Source organism: Salvelinus namaycush, unplaced genomic scaffold (assembly GCF_016432855.1).
Source record: "Salvelinus namaycush isolate Seneca unplaced genomic scaffold, SaNama_1.0 Scaffold37, whole genome shotgun sequence".
NCBI classification, from domain to species: Eukaryota; Metazoa; Chordata; class Actinopteri; order Salmoniformes; family Salmonidae; genus Salvelinus; species Salvelinus namaycush.
The window spans coordinates 6,051-22,684 of record NW_024060674.1 but is presented as its reverse complement, the minus strand read 5'-3'; the positions used below and the strand labels follow the sequence as shown (position 1 = coordinate 22,684).

Sequence of the window (16,634 nt, the reverse complement as noted above, 5' to 3'; positions counted from 1 at the left end):
ATTACAAAACGCTAGACTTGTATGAAAATTAAAGGTTTATTTGAAGTTGATAAACAATATAGCATTCAGGTTAAAAATACAGTGAGTGAATAACTTCAGTGGAATGTTTTTAATACAAAATAGCCAATTGTATTCAAATGATTATAACCAAAGATGAATATATATACACACTACGTCGTTACTGACTGTAGCTTAGTTACTGTTAGATCATTCCTCAGCCATTTAAATGCTCTCTATTTTGCTACTTCACCTTCCAAGTAGTTGTGGCTACTGTGAATCAAATGGGCTATTCACAAAGAAAATACACAGAAGAAATCGCTGCATGAATGGTTTCTGATAAATGCCCAAAGACTAATATAAAAAGGTGCTTTATCTCATATCGACACCCAAAACAGTCCTCACATCCAATCTTCTCATATAAAGTCTCAAGCTTTGTTTTTCTCAGGCAACGATTCGGTTCAGACAGTACAGGGAGGACAGAGCAGGAGCGGGTGGGGGATACAACATTTTTGACTGACAGGTCCAACGAGGCACGACAGCTCTCCCATTAAATACTGAAGGATCATGCTTTTTCCAATCGACAAAAAGCACTGTTGGCTAGACCAGTGTTTCCCAAACTCAGTCCTAGTCAAATTAGATTTATGGTACATTAATTAGTAGTTGGAGGTGAAAATAAAACTGGTGATGCTATTAACTTGGCTAGATCTGGATTTCCATGTTATAAAGAATGCCATCTCACCCATGTAACCATTAACTGCAGTGCATCATGCCAAATTATTAGCTGTACTGTTAGGAGGTAAACCTAAAAAATTTGCCACAAGTTTAGTGTCGGTCTGCTGTACAGCTTCTAATATCTGCAGTACGCAGTTTGGCAAATTCACGCTCCACCCAAAACAACCTATAAAGACTGTAAACAAACAATATGGACTATGAGTGTAAGAGCAACAAATCAAAAACATTTCATCATCCTTCTCACAGAAGTTTAAATCCATTTTTAGAAGGCCTCTGGAATCTCTTACACTTCAGTGATGTGTGTCTATGCAAAGAAAAGGACTGGGTTCAGATTGTCATCAAAACCCATTCCTAAACCTATCTGTATGTTCAGTTTCTTTTAACAAAGGAACAGTTTGTCCCAGTGCTGTACTAGTAGCGACTAATATATATATATAAAAAAGGAAGGAAAGATTCGGAAGTAAAATGCTTTTGTGTCTGCGTTGTCTGTTTCCCCGCCCGGCGAGTGCCCACTTCCCGACACTTCCTGTCTGCGGGGTTCTAGAGCAGGGAACACTTCCTTCTCCTCTTCTTGACGGGCGGGGGGCAGAGGACTGCCCGGATGGCCTCGTCAAACACAGTCTTCAGGCCGCGCTGGGTCAGGGCCGAGCACTCCAGGTACTTCACCGCACCTGAGCGACAGGAGAGAGAATGAGGAGACTGTTACTACTAATGCATAGCTCTGAAGGGTGTGCATGTGCTGTCCTAGCAGGAGAGAGAAGCCAGTTACTCTTCACTCACTCCCTTTGAGACATCACTTTCTAAAGCCTTACTCAGAGAGCATGACTACATCCTAAGTAATGCATGAGTACAACCACTTTCTCCTGGTTGAGAAGGTTATCTGCATTCAAAGCATGAATTGTCCCTAACAGTAAACACGCTCCCTAAACCTGCATTCATTGTCACTGATAGACACTGAACACATACCGATCTCTTTGGCCATGGCCAGGCCCTGGGGGTAGGTGATAGGGGTGAGCTTCTTCTCCCTGAGCTTCTCGATGGTGTCCTTATCGTCCCTCAGATCCAACTTGGTGCCCACTAGGATGATGGGTGTGTTGGGGCAGTGGTGCCTGACCTCTGGGTACCACTATGAAGAGAGACCACATCGGGCATGTCACTTTCATAGGGTTCCCATTCAATTTGTCATTACAGTTTCCACGACTTTTCAAAAGATTGATCAATATAACCAGTAAAATCAGTTTAATCTTATGAAGAATTAATATGGACTGTCTTTTCCAAAGTGCAGCTCTGAAAAATAGAGATAGACAATTTAAATGTGTTTAAACTGAACATCATGTGCTGTGTTGTAGACAAGCTCCTTGTATTGAATTCTTAAGAGCTATGATGAGTTGCTTCAAACAGGGCACCCACCTTGGCACGGACATTTTCAAACGAGGCAGGACTCACGAGGGAGAAACAGATAAGGAACACATCCTGGAGAGAGAGAGAGAGGGGGGGAATAATCTCAGTCAGTACCTGTGATAATCACTTCCGCAATCACAGTGTTTCTTATATACAAAGGTGTGGGTTTCCTTATATCTAAAACGTCCTTATTATTACCCACAGAGACAAGGACTATGCTATTTTTGACAGAATGTCCTGTAAGTACACAAAGGCTTCATTTCAAACAAAACAATTGTAAGGAAGTTTCAGCTGTTCCCATGGAAATGCATGTCTGGTCTGTCAATCTTACCGTCTGTGGGTAGGAGAGGGGGCGGAGTCTGTCGTAGTCCTCCTGTCCTGCTGTATCCCAAAGGCCCAGGTTGACTGGTTTTCCATCCACCATCACATTGGCAGAGTAGTTGTCAAACCTGTAGGGATCAGTCAACCGCTATGAGTTTGGGTATAGGCTAATACTCAACTGCAGACAACAAAGGAGAGAGAAGTGTATCCTATTTAACTTGATGTGAAAACCTAAAAGTGCATAGCTGTTTGTATCAGACTAACTATAAATCATATTTCTATAAGGGAACAGAAGAACATCTATAGATGTTTTTACAGAAGCTCGTAATCCTTATTTAAAGGGATCAACAGGTGAAACAATAACAAAGCGTCTCCGCACCTCTTTTGGTAGAAAGCTGAAGGATGGCCCTGGAGAAATGTAACCAGTTAAAACCATAGACTGACCTATAGATGCAAGGACTGACCATCCAAGACATCAAAATGATAGACCAATTTAGACCTGTGACACCAAGTAGGGGCAAAGAATTATCAGTTGGAACAGAAAACCAGCAGGCCACCAACCCTCATGGGGTAAAAGTTGTAAACCAACACTATATGGCTATTCATTTACAATAATTACAAACATTGGAGTTAAACAAGCATACATTTTGGGTTCTGATGGGGTATGGCAGTTAAACTAAGCTCATGGGGCATTTATCAGTTATATTCTTTAAGAATCAATGGGTATCTCTCGTTCATTTATAAATCCAAAAATGGAAGTAGCAGCTGCAGATTTCCCCTTTAACATAATCATTTGAATGTTTTACTGTATTCCCTCTTATGAAGAACTGGTTTAAACTGGTGAAAAACTCCAGTGACCAGTGACCATCAATAATAAAAAATCTGGTCATCTAAACCAGTTTATGTTACTGATACAGATCAACATAACAAGTTAGTGCCAGGTCAGATAAGACCTAAAAACCCTTCTGGTAATTTACATCGCTGTGTTGTCCCCAAGTATTTCTTCCCCTAAGGGAGCGCACACACCCCACCGAATGTCAATCTGCCGGTCATCTGCTGTTTGTTCGGCACAGTATGTTTTAGGGACCACCCCGCCAATGGACGTCTGACTGACAACATTTTCATGTGATTCTACATGTAATTTGCAAACCAATTCTACGTCTGGCACTCTGTTCAGAGATGCTAAGTACTCTTGGCTGGCAAACGCTACCGGTATGATGCTAAGGCCCCCAGGTTAGCATGATTAGCATCCCAAGCTGCCAACAAACATTTCCCCACCAAATCCAATTGAAATCCTATTTGCAGGTTTAGGTGGGGGGCAAAAGACAGCAATGTAGATTCCCTCCCTACCTAGCCTGAATAATGGTTGTGGAGACTGAGACAAGGGGAGAATTAGAGGGGTGTGGTGCTGGGGGTGTCTGGGTCCAGGGGGTTCCCAGGCCAGGCCTCCCTGCCGGGGGCTGTAGAGGTACTCACACTGTGGGGATGTACTCTCCAGGGAAGGCATTGGTTGTGTAGCTGATCAGCAGACATGTCTTACCCACAGCTCTGGAAGAGGAGAAAATAAAGGCACATGTCAATATTATGGAAAAAAATCATAGGCGTGCATGCCATATGCCAATTTTATAGCACGATGTCAATCCTCTGAAAGAACCATGCTAAAGACATGGCTAGTCTATTATAGAGGGCATTGAGGTCCCTACCAAACTTGAATCTGGGTGGATGGACAAAACACACTTCAAAATCTACCTTGAACGATTGTATTCCCTGCAGCCAGAAACTCAGACTTGGTTCAAATGAGTAAGGTTGAGATTAGGCCTAGCCTCAGCCAAGATGTCTGATGCCATGCAATGCCATCCTCTACACATTAATGATCACACATTGATGATCACACATTTCAGAGCAACACCTGCTTTTTTTCAATGATCTGAGGTTCAGTAAAACCAACTCAAGTCCGTAACTCTTTGAAATGTGGCCTAGTCACCATTTCAAAAGATAAAAGGCTAGCCGACGAATGGGAGTGGACAGTTATATTACCTCCTTAAATCAAAGAATAGAACAGTTCAGCCGTGGTTCCATCTATGACATGTGGGCTTTAATTTCTCCAGCTGCCTACAATATCCACCACACCCAGCCCAGAGGCTGCATACTCTGTTGTGTACACCCTCCCCTCCCTCCTACACATTATGAGTGGAGTGCCCAAACAGATCAGAGGTTTTCTGATACGGTCATCCAAAAGTGCACAGTTATTTGAGTGGCTAACTACCAGCCAGGTGAAGAACAGGTTTGACCAAGAACCACTAGGGTAACTAAAATATGTTACCAAGTTTGTTACCTAATTGTTGGGTAATACCTACCTACCAACCACTGGCAAAGGCTTTGTATCACCCTGGTTAGCAAGCAGAGGTCGGTGAAGTGCAGTGAGTCACCACGTCTTATAACCACGCTCACTCCTCAGGTTTGACCTGAGGCCATTTAACTTGGTTGGGAACTGCAAACATCAAGGAGTTATACAGTCTAGATGAAATACTCCCTATGATCCAGACATGAATATTCATATATAGAGTGAGTCAGTCCACCTGTAATGGTCTGGGATAGTTGAATGCATTCAGTGGGTAAGTGACTAGGTATCCCCTTTCCCTCTCTTTACTTCACACCTGGAAAATGTTTCTACAGAAACATTAGCTTGCTGGCAAAGATGATGAATACCGGTTAACTGTTTTCACAATTTAGATTCAATGAAATGACCAAGTAAACAATGACAGAAATAAACTGGAGACAAGGTTTACTTGAGCCCAAAAAATACAAAAACTTCAAATACAGCTTGCCAAGTACCTCAACTCCTCCATGAAGTTGAGCACAGACTGGAGTTTTTAAAGGAACCTCCGACTTCAATACTTCAAAAATATACATTTGTAAACCCTTACATGTATCTATGTTTGTCCTCTGTTGCGTGCCTTTATTTGTTTGCTTTAAGCCCTACTTTAATAAAATGATCAAATACAATCGCTGACTGTTTCCATGTTGATTCAATTGGCACAAGCGCGGAGTTGCCATCATACAGCAACAGTCGGTGGTTGTATTTTATTAGCGTTTTATTAAAATGTATGATTTCAGCAAACAAATGGCCTGCAACAGAGGACAAACACAGGTAAGTAAGTGTTTAATAATTTACATTTTTAAGTATCGACGTATAGTTACTATAATTTTTGGGCAACATCATATCCGTATGATATTACTCCAAGTATCGACTTGTAAAAAACAAAATAAGAATTGGTAGCGGAGTTTAGATACTTGGCTAGAATATAGACATGTTTCAGCATCTGAACGTACACAGCTATGGCAGAGCAGTGATTTAATTCATAAAGTTAACACACCCACTTAATTTAGTCCCATTGAAGGGGACTAAACCAGCTAATTTGCACAAATAACAATTGTGAGAATAAGCATGTATTTGCTTGCGTAATGTTGGATTGTCATTGAACTTGTTAGTTTGGTAGTTACCTAGCCTTTAGCTAACTTTTCACTTAGTTAACTTACGTTAGCTAGCAAGTTAACACATTTGCTAGCTATATTATTTATCTATTGACATTCACACCAAATAGATAGTTACTTAGCTATAATGGTACATCGTGTATTTATAGTTAGTAAACGTTCATAAACTTACCCGTCCCCAACCACGACACACTTTATGGCCTGCATTGTTCCGGACCGTATTACCAGACTGGTCCAGATGCGTCGCTAAGTCCGTTTACTAGCTTGGGTGCTAGCTTAGTTACCCACTCTTTTGTCTGAACTTGTTCAAACTTGAAATGTCTGGAATGATTTGGTCAAAGTAAGACTGATTGACAAGGTTAATGTCTGTCTTTTCGAAAGTGTCCGATAAGATATATTTTTTTGAAGTGATCTTGCTACATTCCCATACTTTCTCAACTGGAAATTATGGAGCAAACAGCTGCTACCACCCATTGATGAAAAAACAGAGCTGCGTTTTACATCGCAAAACCGTGCGGAACTATCCGTTCACCGGGTCACTTCCGGTTGCTTTAGACGCCCACGCACGGATTTAAATCACTGATGTGCAGTAGTTTAATCCTAAAACAAAATACAGTACATTGTGATAAAACGAAAGAAGCATCAAATTAAGAAAATGGATATGAACTTGTATCTTTCACATAACATACATCCAATTATTTAGAAGTAAGTTAGCCGTTTGAAAACGTGTACCAAAATACACATTTGAGAAGTGTGAACAACTTTTTCAGTTTTCAGGTAGTGTGGAGTTATCAGAAGATAATATGCTGACATCGTGATGTTAATATACGGTATGCAAAGGTATCTGGTATACTTAGTAACCAGAACAGTATAAGAGAGACTAGTTTATCCAAATGATTATATCCTCAAAACAATAACAGAGTATTTACGGACACCATAGACAGTTACACCATGATGACGTTGCCGGATATCATTGCATTGCAACTTCCGGAGTCACACTGTTAATGTTCCGTTTGACCAAAACTGGAAAAGAAGGGTGGATTTATCGTTTGGGGTGGGGTACCTCGTCAAAAGACGAAAATATGAATGTTAAAAACTCCAGACAACGATGGCAGTATGCACTGTTGTATCTTCTTAACTTGTAAATAAGATTCCGGTGGATAATCGCCGTTGCAGACATTGTCTTATGGCGGGTCTGTCTTATTTAGTGTTCCGTTTTTCGGGGTCCGCTGGTCGGACTTATGGGGTGTTTTCTAAAGGATTGACGAGGACTTTGTTGATATTTTTTGATCTCGCTTGGCGACTGCGAATCAGATTCCCATACCTCTATCTCATCGCTTCGATGATGTTCAATGTGCGATTACAGGTAAACATATTCCTGGCTAACCTTGCACCTTAACGGTGCATACAGTTAGCTAGAGCGAATATATTATCTTATCTTCACAGATTGACTGAGCTATCTTAGCAGCTAGCTCGCATGCTAGCTAACGTTTGTTAACGCGACAGCTAAATAAAGGTAATTTGCTAGTTTGCTAGCTAGTCTAAGAAGCCACAGCATAAGATTTGGCAATGCAAATCAAGTTTGAAGTACAGTATCACGACCATAAAGGAGGCAGATTTAGAAAGCCACTGCCCACTTTGACACGTCATGCTTTGTTGAGTGTCATTTCTTGTTTTCATACATTCACCATATGTCAGATTTCCAATTTTTAGCTAACTGTCTTTGTCTTTTCCTATTTGCAGGTCCATATTGAGATTCACTGAGTGTAGCTACAACTGCCACAATTGAGGACCCAACACCCCTGACTCTGCTCATTTGTGGGCATCCTCAGTCAGAACTTTCCAAAGAGACCCTGCAGACCTCACACAATCAACAATGTGGAAGAGGGCACTAGTATCAGGGGCCAGTATGACAATGCGCAATGTTACACGACCGTTGTCTCAGCCACCCCTTGTCATAGGAACCCAGTGCCTTTGCTTGGGAAGGACACCATGATGATGTCATTAACAATGGCCGCTGGGGTGTGCTGAGATTTGTGAGGTTGTACTGGGATATATCTCTCACAGCCACTCGCCACCAGAGATTCTTGAGCTACCCATCTGGTCAGAGGAGACATAGGAAAGGATGACCAGTGGAATTCGACACTGCCTTTTTGTCGCAGACCACAAGGAGGACTGAGAAACAAAAATTACAATGACAACAATGTAATGAATGTTTTTGGAAACTTTCTTATTTCTTCTTCCTCTTAGAGTTCTGCTTGATGTGTTCATCAGTGCACATCTGTAATTGTCTCCGAAGGAAAAACTGGAAACTTGTCATATAGTTCCCCTCATAATGAAACACAGTATCCACTAGCTTACATCTCCACCGCATGACATAAACCAGTGCATGTTTTCTATTCTCAGTGGTTTGGGCATTTTTTTTGAGCGGTTTTGAAAAAGTTTGTTGGCCAATGGAAAGATGGTGCAGTGAGTTGGAAAGTGGAAGAGGAGAAATTTCTGTGTAGGTCAGCAGGGCTACTGTTACAACCTTTCAGTGTAGCTCAGCAGAGCTACTGTTACAACCTTTCAGTGTAGCTCAGCAGGGCTACTGTTACAAACTTCCAGTGTAGGTCAGCAGGGCTACTGTTACAACCTTTCAGTGTAGCTCAGCAGAGCTACTGTTACAACCTTTCAGTGTAGCTCAGCAGAGCTACTGTTACAACCTTTCAGTGTAGCTCAGCAGGGCTACTGTTACAACCTTTCAGTGTAGCTCAGCAGGGCTACTGTTACAACCTTTCAGTGTGGGTACGGTCACCTTTCAGTGTGGGTACGGTCACCCTTCAGTGTGGGTACGGTCACCTTTCAGTGTGGGTACGGTCACCTTTCAGTTATAGAAATGGCAAGGTGCTTGTTGTGTAATGTGCATCTATCCTTAGTGTCACTTCTTCTCACTGATTTGGAATGGAATGTTGCAGTGTAGGTGTCAGGCAAAGAGGAAGGATCCAGGAAAGGAATGACTGCATGACACACACACACACACACTTGTGTCACCCACTTCTCTGTATCGGTCAATGGAGCTAACGAGGTGGCATTTTAGATCTGAAATAAATGGTTTATGATTTTGTCTTTGGTATGCACTCCTCCTTATTTCTCAGTAAAGTGTTTATGGGTTTTGTCAATTCTTGAGTCACTGTATTAAAAGGGTAAGGAATTTAATATGGTTGTACCTCCTTGGAAACAATAAATTATTAAACAATCAACTATTTCTGTAATTTTATATTCTATGAAATTACTTTTAGGTTATAATCTTCATCATCTTGGATTCATACACAAAACACTAACCTCTGCCCTCTACCCTTCTACACCCTCATGGTAATGTTTACTTAAGTGGGTAAGATCTATAGTAAGGATTTTTGTGTTAAATCTGTTATTTAACCCGTATATCTCATCCAATCTATTATTAGAGAGTGTCCAGAGGGCATAGCAGAGATACCATTTCAAAGGAGAACAGTGGGACTATTGAGGTCATTCATTCATCCTCCCAAGATGGATTACATAGCCCACAGATCATTTGCAATGTGGATCAATTCATTTAATTAAATGTGGATTTCAGACAATTTAATTACAGTCAATTCAACATATCCCCTTATGGATGAAGCAGGACATTGTCTGCAATCAAGATGATCCATTGGTAAAGCTGCTGCTGATCTGTTAAAGATTGTCTTAGAAACATATTGTAAGGGAGTGAACGTTATTTATAATAAGGGTTACATGGAGAAAATCAGACCTCTGAAATGAAAATGGTTCGCCCTTCCTTCAGCAAAACATATTTGACCTAAACACTCCCTGAATGCTTGAAAAAAAACAAGTGACCCTCTATACCCAAAATGATAATTTAAACAAAGTGAATAGCAGAGAACATGCCTACCGTTTACCCTCACTTCTTGGACAGGCCAGAACCTTAGATATGCAGTTTTAGAAACTGTTCTTCATCCTGTAAGCATTATATGGCAACTCAGGAATGTTGATAGCAAGAGTAGGGGTGGAAAGATCTCCTTTATTGTAAAAGCATTGCATGAACCTTTCATCTTATTTGCAGGACCAATAAAAAAAGGCCTTTTATAAAAAAAAATACATATTAGCAGAATTGTTTTAATACCGCGCAAATTCGCGAAATGACAGGCTAAGAATGGACAGAGAGATAGGCCTCTGTGTTCATCTTAACATATTTCTCTAATGCCAAATCAGTGTCTTGTTTGCAACTAAACTGTCCCTATTTGCAAATAATAAAATCTGAGACGTCATTAGGAATCTGAGAATAGTACTCTCAAAAGTTAGGTTTACCTTTCCACCCCAGACAGAGTGACCTGCTACCGACGCAGAAAAATGTAAGCTGCTGGCTAGGGTTTCCTTAAAATCTGTCTGGGTTTAAACATCTTTTATTGTACAGAAAGTGAATAGCTTAATCAATTGATAGTGACAGAATTAAAGTAAAAAAATGTGTCTCCTCGGCTATATAAGGTTGTAGCTCAGCATCTGAATGTCAAAGAAATGAAACAATAATATCCCTATATGCATGGGAGTCTTTCCTTGGTATTTTACAGCTTGTTTCTAGCATAAAGCATTGCGGACCAAATCACTGTTATAAATCACTTTATATAATCGGATCCATTTTATTTTCTTCAAAATCTTAAGCAAACAAGAGGTAGGTCTGTGCTTTTTGCCATTTTCTTTCATTAAAAGTAGGCCTATGGTACCCTCTCATATCCCTTCATTTCGAGTCTCGGTTTTAACTTAATAGCTTATGGATATAGCAGCCTATAGCCTAATTTTGTCTGTCAAACAGGAAGCCTACCTCTTATTTCTTAAATAGGTAGAAATAGGCTCCAAAACAAAGCCCTATTGTTGTTAGTAAAATGAAGTCTAATTAAAATGAATACTCAAATTTGCCTACTTTCAGCACCATGAGCTGTCCATTTTAGATTGCTTGTGCCGCAGCTGCAGCTTCAAGTTTCAGCACCACAATGTAAGTTACTCGAATCTGTCTTATTGTGAGGTCAATAACTCTGATAAATAGCCCTACACCATGGGCAAGAAACATATGGTTTTAAATCAAATCAATTATAGTAGTAGCAAGCTGTCAAAGTTTACCTCCGGTCCTCCTCATCTTCACGCTCTCCTTCTCGAACTGAGCAGAAAATAAACTATAAAATACACAAGATAGTGAGTTTTTTGGACTAGGCCTAATCAAAAATTATTTTCGGGAAGAAGCCTTTGACGCTCCTCCTGACCTGTCACCATAGGCCTAAACAGCACAGCCATTGGTTAGGCAGCACACAAAAAAGTGTTTGATCAGCAAGAGCAGAGCAGACCAGGGCTCAGTGTTGGAATTTCCATTGCAGTGTGTAAAGCTGCCTAGTTTAATTTACACCATCCCAGCAGCTATATTAGAAATATAACTTTGCCCTGTGCTTCTCCAAGCATGCACTTCGTAGCCTATAGGCTATGGATCATTTGATTGAGACCACACTAAATAGCCTATAGGCACAATTGATATTTCACACCCAGTGGAGAATCAGAGATGAAGGGCGGCACCGGACACACATCAATACATAGCCTAATAAGCAACTAATTCTAAAACACTGAGAAATATTGAAATTTCATCAATTAAAAATTACACGACCCTCCCCTGAAATAGATTTTAAAAACTTAACCCTCCCCTTGACTGAAATTGGAAAAGCATGACCCTCCTCCATTTTCCTCCAGGTACCCATTATGTAAATATGGATCCTTCCCTAATGAAACAATAATACTGTATTAAATATGCATAACAGAATATGGTTTGAATAGTCATAATGGCGGTTGTCCTATAGCTCACCAAGAGCTAAGAATTTGTGAGAATTGTTGGGTAGTACATCCTTTATAGGAGAATTGTTTGGTAGTGTATCCTTTTATCTTGACTTTGCTACAAGCTACAACTAGAGCTGATGCTCTATGTTTGTCCACACGGTGGCAGCAGCTCCTCACTGCTAGTTTACCACCTTCCCAACTCTTGCTGAAAGCACATCACTCATGCCCCCTAGACCTAGTATAAATGGAAAATATAGAAGTGAGACAAAATAAGTAATTTGCTTTTTGGTCAATAGTAATGTCTATCACTGGTGACTTAGTCCTACCATCATTTTAACAGCGAACAGCTCTCTGATTCTCCTCTTTTCTTATCTCAGATACAATATACCCAAAACTCTTTAACTAGATGTACTTGTAATGTAAAAGTGTCGATGTGCAGTGAAACAAACATTATGCTGTAAGCCCACCAACAGCCCTACATTGCACTCGCTGATTAAACTCAACTCCACGATTTACGAGTGATGACTAATGTTGGTGGACTGGACCTCCAACATCACATCAAGTGATTTTGTTTGTAAAAAACCCCTGACTGATTTCAGGACCCAAAGAATAGCCCGCAAATACACACGACATTGTTGTGTGCTGAAATCAGTCGTTTTTATAAAAATGTTGGCACTCCAGTCTGCCCACACAGTCCGCCAACTCCATCGTAAATCGTGGAGTTGAGTTTAGTCGGCTAACTTGGCACTTTCCTTTGCTATGGCTTGCACTCTGGATTTGTAGATCTGCAAAATGCTGATACCTCTCACAGTGCAAACTGTACCCGGACGAAAACTTCCGACCGAGTATTTCAATGGCAGACACATGTAAAAACCATATGGTTGCTAAGGCAACTGCTTTATAATTCTCTATGTGGCAACCCCGAACCCTCCACCTCCTCTTTGGAAAAGAACATGGATTATTCATTTCTCTGGGATTTGCCACATGAAAATATTTTAATAATAGGGTTAACATAAAGGACTGACAGAAACAGAATGAGAGAGAGAGTGAGTGGATCAAGCTGATCCTAACTGTTAAAGGCCAATTTCTATTTTGCCCTGTTTATCAATCAACTGACTGGCTTTCTTGATGTCTATAGTATTCTCTCTGGTATGCAATCTGGTTTCCCCCCAGGTTATGAATGTGTCACTGCAACCTTAAAGGTCCTAAATGATGTCACCATTTCCCTTTATTCTAAGCAATGTTGTGCTGCTATTTTTATTGACTTGGCCTAAGCTTTTGATACAGTAGACCATTCCATTCTTGTGGGCCGGATAAGGAGTATTGGTGTCTCTGAGGGGTCTTTGGCCTGGTTTGTTAACTACCTCTCTCAAAGAGTGCAGTGTATTAAGTTAGAACATCTGCTATCTCAGCCGCTGCCTGTCACCAAGGGAGTACCCCAAAGCTCGATCCTAGGTCCCACGCTCTTCTCAATTTACATCAGCAACATAGCTCAGGCAGTAGGAAGCTCTCTCATTCATTTATATGCAGATGATACAGTCTTATACTCAGCTGGCCACTCCCCGGAGTGTCCAACAAGCTTTCTCTGCCCTTAAACTTGGTCTGAACACCTCCAAAACAAAGGTCATGTGGTTTGGTTAGAAGAATGCCTCTCTCCCCACCGGGTGTGAATACTACCTCTGAGGGTTTAGAATTTGAGGTAGTCACCTCATACAAGTACTTGGCAGTATGGCTAGACAGTACACTGTCCTTCTCTCAGCACATATCAAAGCTGCAGGCTAAAGTTAAATCTAGACTTGGTTTCCTCTATCGTAATCGCTGCTCTTTCACCCCAGCTGCCAAACTAACCCTGATTCAGATGACCATCCTACCCATGATAGATTACAGAGACGTAATTTATACATTGGGGTAAGGGTGCTCTCGAGCAGCTAGATGTTCTTTACCATTCGGTCAACAGATTTGCCACCAATGCTCCTTATAGGACACATCACTGCACTCTATGATACTCTGTAAACTGGTCACTCTGTTACACCCGTCACAAGATTCACTGTGATGCTTATTATAAAACCCTCTTAGGCCTTCATCCCACCTATTTGAGATACCACTGCAGCCTTCATCCCTCCCATGACAAACACCCGTTCTGCCAGTCATATTCTGTTAAAGGTTACCCAAAGTAAACGCATCCCTGGGTTGCTCTATTTTTAGTTTGCTGCCAGCTAGCGACTTGGAACGAGCTGCAACAAATACTCAACTGGACAGTTTTAATCTCTTCATTCAAAGAACTCAGTCATGGACCTCTTTACTGGACAGTTGTGGCGTTTCGCGTGATGTATTGTTGTCTCTACCTTTCTTGCCTTTGGGCTGTTGTCTGTGCCCAAGAATGTTTGTTCCATGTGTGATGACATACCATGTTGTGTTTCTACCAGTTGTTGTCATGTTGTATTGCTACCATGCTGTGTTTTCATGTGTTGCTGCCATGCTATGTTGTGGTCTTAGGTCTCTCTTATGTAGTGTTGTCGGTGTCTCTCGTCGTGATGGTGTGTTTTATCCATAATTTGATTTTTAATCCCCCTGTCCCCGCAGAGGCAATTTTGCCCTTTGGTAGTATGTATTTGTAAATAAGAATTCGTTCTTAACTGGACTTGCCTAGTTAAATGAAGGTTCATTAAATAAAAAATAAAAAAATAAGTTAGATTTGATCTTTGCCCCTATCAAATCCAGTTCCAACCACCCATTTGTATACAGGCTACACTCACAGAAAATGGAGGATGCAACATGAAGATAGTCTATTTAGCCTCTGGCTTATATTTTTATTTTATTTTTTATTAACTAAGCAAGTCTATGTGTTCTATAGCAACCAGGCAAGAGTCCTATGTGTTCTATAACAACAAGGATGTGAGCTTTGTGCTATCTCTGTTTGATTTGGCCTGATGATGATGTGTGTGTGTGTGTGGTCTGAGTGATATTCTGCTACGAGGGGGTGTGTGTGGTTTTGTTCATACATGGTCACACAGGTGCCACTAGTCTAGTGTGATTGGGGCATGTGCGGTCGTGCTGCCGTATACTGAGTGTGTCCATATGACTGTTTCCATGTGATTTAATACAGGGTGATAATGAAACTTTGTTTGGATGTCGATAATGATGTATTTGTACTGTGAACCTTGCTGTAGGTGTTAGACTGTAGGTGAGGGACTTTAGGTGTAGACGTAGGGTAGACTGTAGGGTAGACAGTAGTGTAGGACTGTGGGTAGACTGTAGGTGTAGACTGAGGGTGTAGACTTAGGGGCGGGGCATTTGGAAAAGTTATTTTGTTACGTTACAGCCTGATTCTAAAATACACAAATACCCCATAATGACAACACGAAGCAGTTTTTTATACATTTTGCAATGTATTAAAAATAATAAAAACAGAAAGGCTTTATATTTGCGGAAGTATTCATACCCTTTGTGAAGGGAAGGGGGGGAAAGCTGAAATAGGAGCCTCTGTCTTTAAGAGGTCAGAATCATGGAGTATAGCTATGAGCTGTTTTCCTCACATCACAATCTGACATTGTTGTGGGTTTACTTAAAAACAAAACACTCAAATATGTCAAGTTTCTTGTAGGGACAACTGACACCATCAACAAGAGTGGCAGTCAGCCTCAATGCTTCCCACTCTCATGTGATTGTAAAGGATTACAGTCCTACATTACTACTCCAAGTTCACCATGCATGGAAAAAAATGTGATTAGCCATTTCTAAATGTTAATCAAACATGAACCAGTTCATGTAATCTCAAATGCATTAGTAAAAACTGGATTACACATGATCTTTCCGGATTGGACGTGAGAATGGAAAATGATATGAGTATTGAGATAATGATGTTGTCTGAGGCAGTAGAATGAAGTACTGCTGGCGCGGTCAGCAGAGCCAGGCCACAGCATTGTGGAAAATAAATATTATGTTGAGCAACCATGTAGATTAGAATAAGCAATCTATATTCAAGACATTTCTATCTTAATGCTCCACAACGGTTCCGCTGAACATTGCCCGTGCAGTTGGGGGCACCAAGGCTGGTTACAGTATATGGGTCCACTGATGGTTAAGCAAAAAAAAGACCTGGCTTTTTGCATGATACACGTGTTCATGCAAAGGTGCCAAAGGTGAGCAAGGATGAGAACAGGTGACAGGTACTTTGCAGTGTAACCTGACCTCCGCAAACTGAATTAAAGTTGGTGTTTTGCGTTGTGTGTGTGTGTTGTGTGTGTGTGTGTGCGTCTGTGTGTTGTGTGTGTTCTGTGGTGTTGTGTGTGTTGGTGTGTGTGTTGTGGTGTGTGTGTGTGTGGTGTGTGCTGTGTGTGTGTGTGTGTGTGTGTGTGTGTAGTGTGTGAGAGCGAGAGCGACGAGGCGAGAGAGAGAGATTGGTGATGTTATCTTACCATGCCAACATGTGCGAATTAACATGGGCCATAAGCACAAAAGAGCATTTCAATCTCTCAGTGTGGTTTAGTATTACATTTGAGGTTTTTTTAAATCCCGTGTTTCATCATTGCGTTTGTGTGTTTCTGTTTCTATAGTCCCTAAATTGAGCCCATAGCTGAAGTGTTGACTGATGCAATATTGTAAAAAGGTAATAGGCTGTCAATAATGACACAGTTATTGATTAGTAGTACACATCATTTGACTGTGACAAACACTGTAAATGTTGGCTCACTCAGAGTCTACTCATGAAAAAACTGCACCACATAATGCATTCAATGGTGCAGATTTTGGCTTTGTCTCCAATATACCCCCACAACAAGGTATAGTGGTTTTAGAGGGATCATAGGTAATCTAAACTGTGTTGTATACCATCACACTATTGTTTCATATGA

At 40.9% G+C, this 16,634-nt stretch overlaps 2 protein-coding genes across 4 annotated transcripts; one reads left to right on the top strand and one right to left on the bottom strand.

Annotated features, from left to right (window-relative positions):
• Window positions 1–17: 17 nt before the first annotated feature.
• Window positions 18–6,468, bottom strand: LOC120040650 (ras-related C3 botulinum toxin substrate 1-like). 2 transcript variants are annotated; one of them, XM_038985738.1, is made up of 6 exons: window positions 6,122–6,468; window positions 3,931–4,002; window positions 2,465–2,582; window positions 2,143–2,205; window positions 1,695–1,858; window positions 18–1,403 (listed from the first exon to the last, which is right to left on the bottom strand). In XM_038985738.1, the coding sequence occupies exons 1-6, from the start codon at window positions 6,154–6,156 to the stop codon at window positions 1,343–1,345; spliced, it is 513 nt and encodes a 170-aa protein (XP_038841666.1). In that variant the 5' UTR covers window positions 6,157–6,468; the 3' UTR covers window positions 18–1,342. The 2 variants fall into 2 exon arrangements, with proteins under 2 accessions (XP_038841666.1, XP_038841665.1); XM_038985737.1 differs by having other exon boundaries at window positions 1,699–1,858; window positions 6,122–6,459.
• A 472-nt stretch (window positions 6,469–6,940) lies between these two features.
• LOC120040652 (small integral membrane protein 10-like protein 2A) lies at window positions 6,941–9,057 on the top strand. Of its 2 annotated transcripts, XR_005475712.1 has the most exons (3): window positions 6,941–7,315; window positions 7,693–8,456; window positions 8,562–9,057. XR_005475712.1 is itself a non-coding variant. In XM_038985739.1 (2 exons), exons 1-2 carry the CDS (start codon window positions 7,136–7,138, stop codon window positions 7,711–7,713), a joined length of 201 nt encoding a protein of 66 aa, XP_038841667.1. In that variant the 5' UTR covers window positions 6,941–7,135; the 3' UTR covers window positions 7,714–9,057. The 2 variants fall into 2 exon arrangements, 1 of the variants encoding a protein (XP_038841667.1); XM_038985739.1 differs by having other exon boundaries at window positions 7,693–9,057.
• Window positions 9,058–16,634: the final 7,577 nt, after the last annotated feature.

Excerpts from the sequence above, each read along its gene's own strand:
- LOC120040650 (XM_038985737.1), bottom strand. The coding sequence starts at position 6,156 with ATGCAGGCCATAAAGTGTGTCGTGGTTGGGGACGG. Across the intron at positions 4,003-6,121 it reads TGTGTCGTGGTTGGGGACGG|AGCTGTGGGTAAGACATGTC; the intron begins GTAAGTTTATGA and ends CTCCTCTTCCAG. Across the intron at positions 2,206-2,464 it reads CCCTCTCCTACCCACAGACG|GATGTGTTCCTTATCTGTTT; the intron begins GTAAGATTGACA and ends CTCTCTCTCCAG.
- LOC120040652 (XM_038985739.1), top strand. The coding sequence starts at position 7,136 with ATGGCGGGTCTGTCTTATTTAGTGTTCCGTTTTTCGGGGTCCGCTGGT. Across the intron at positions 7,316-7,692 it reads TGTTCAATGTGCGATTACAG|GTCCATATTGAGATTCACTG; the intron begins GTAAACATATTC and ends TCCTATTTGCAG.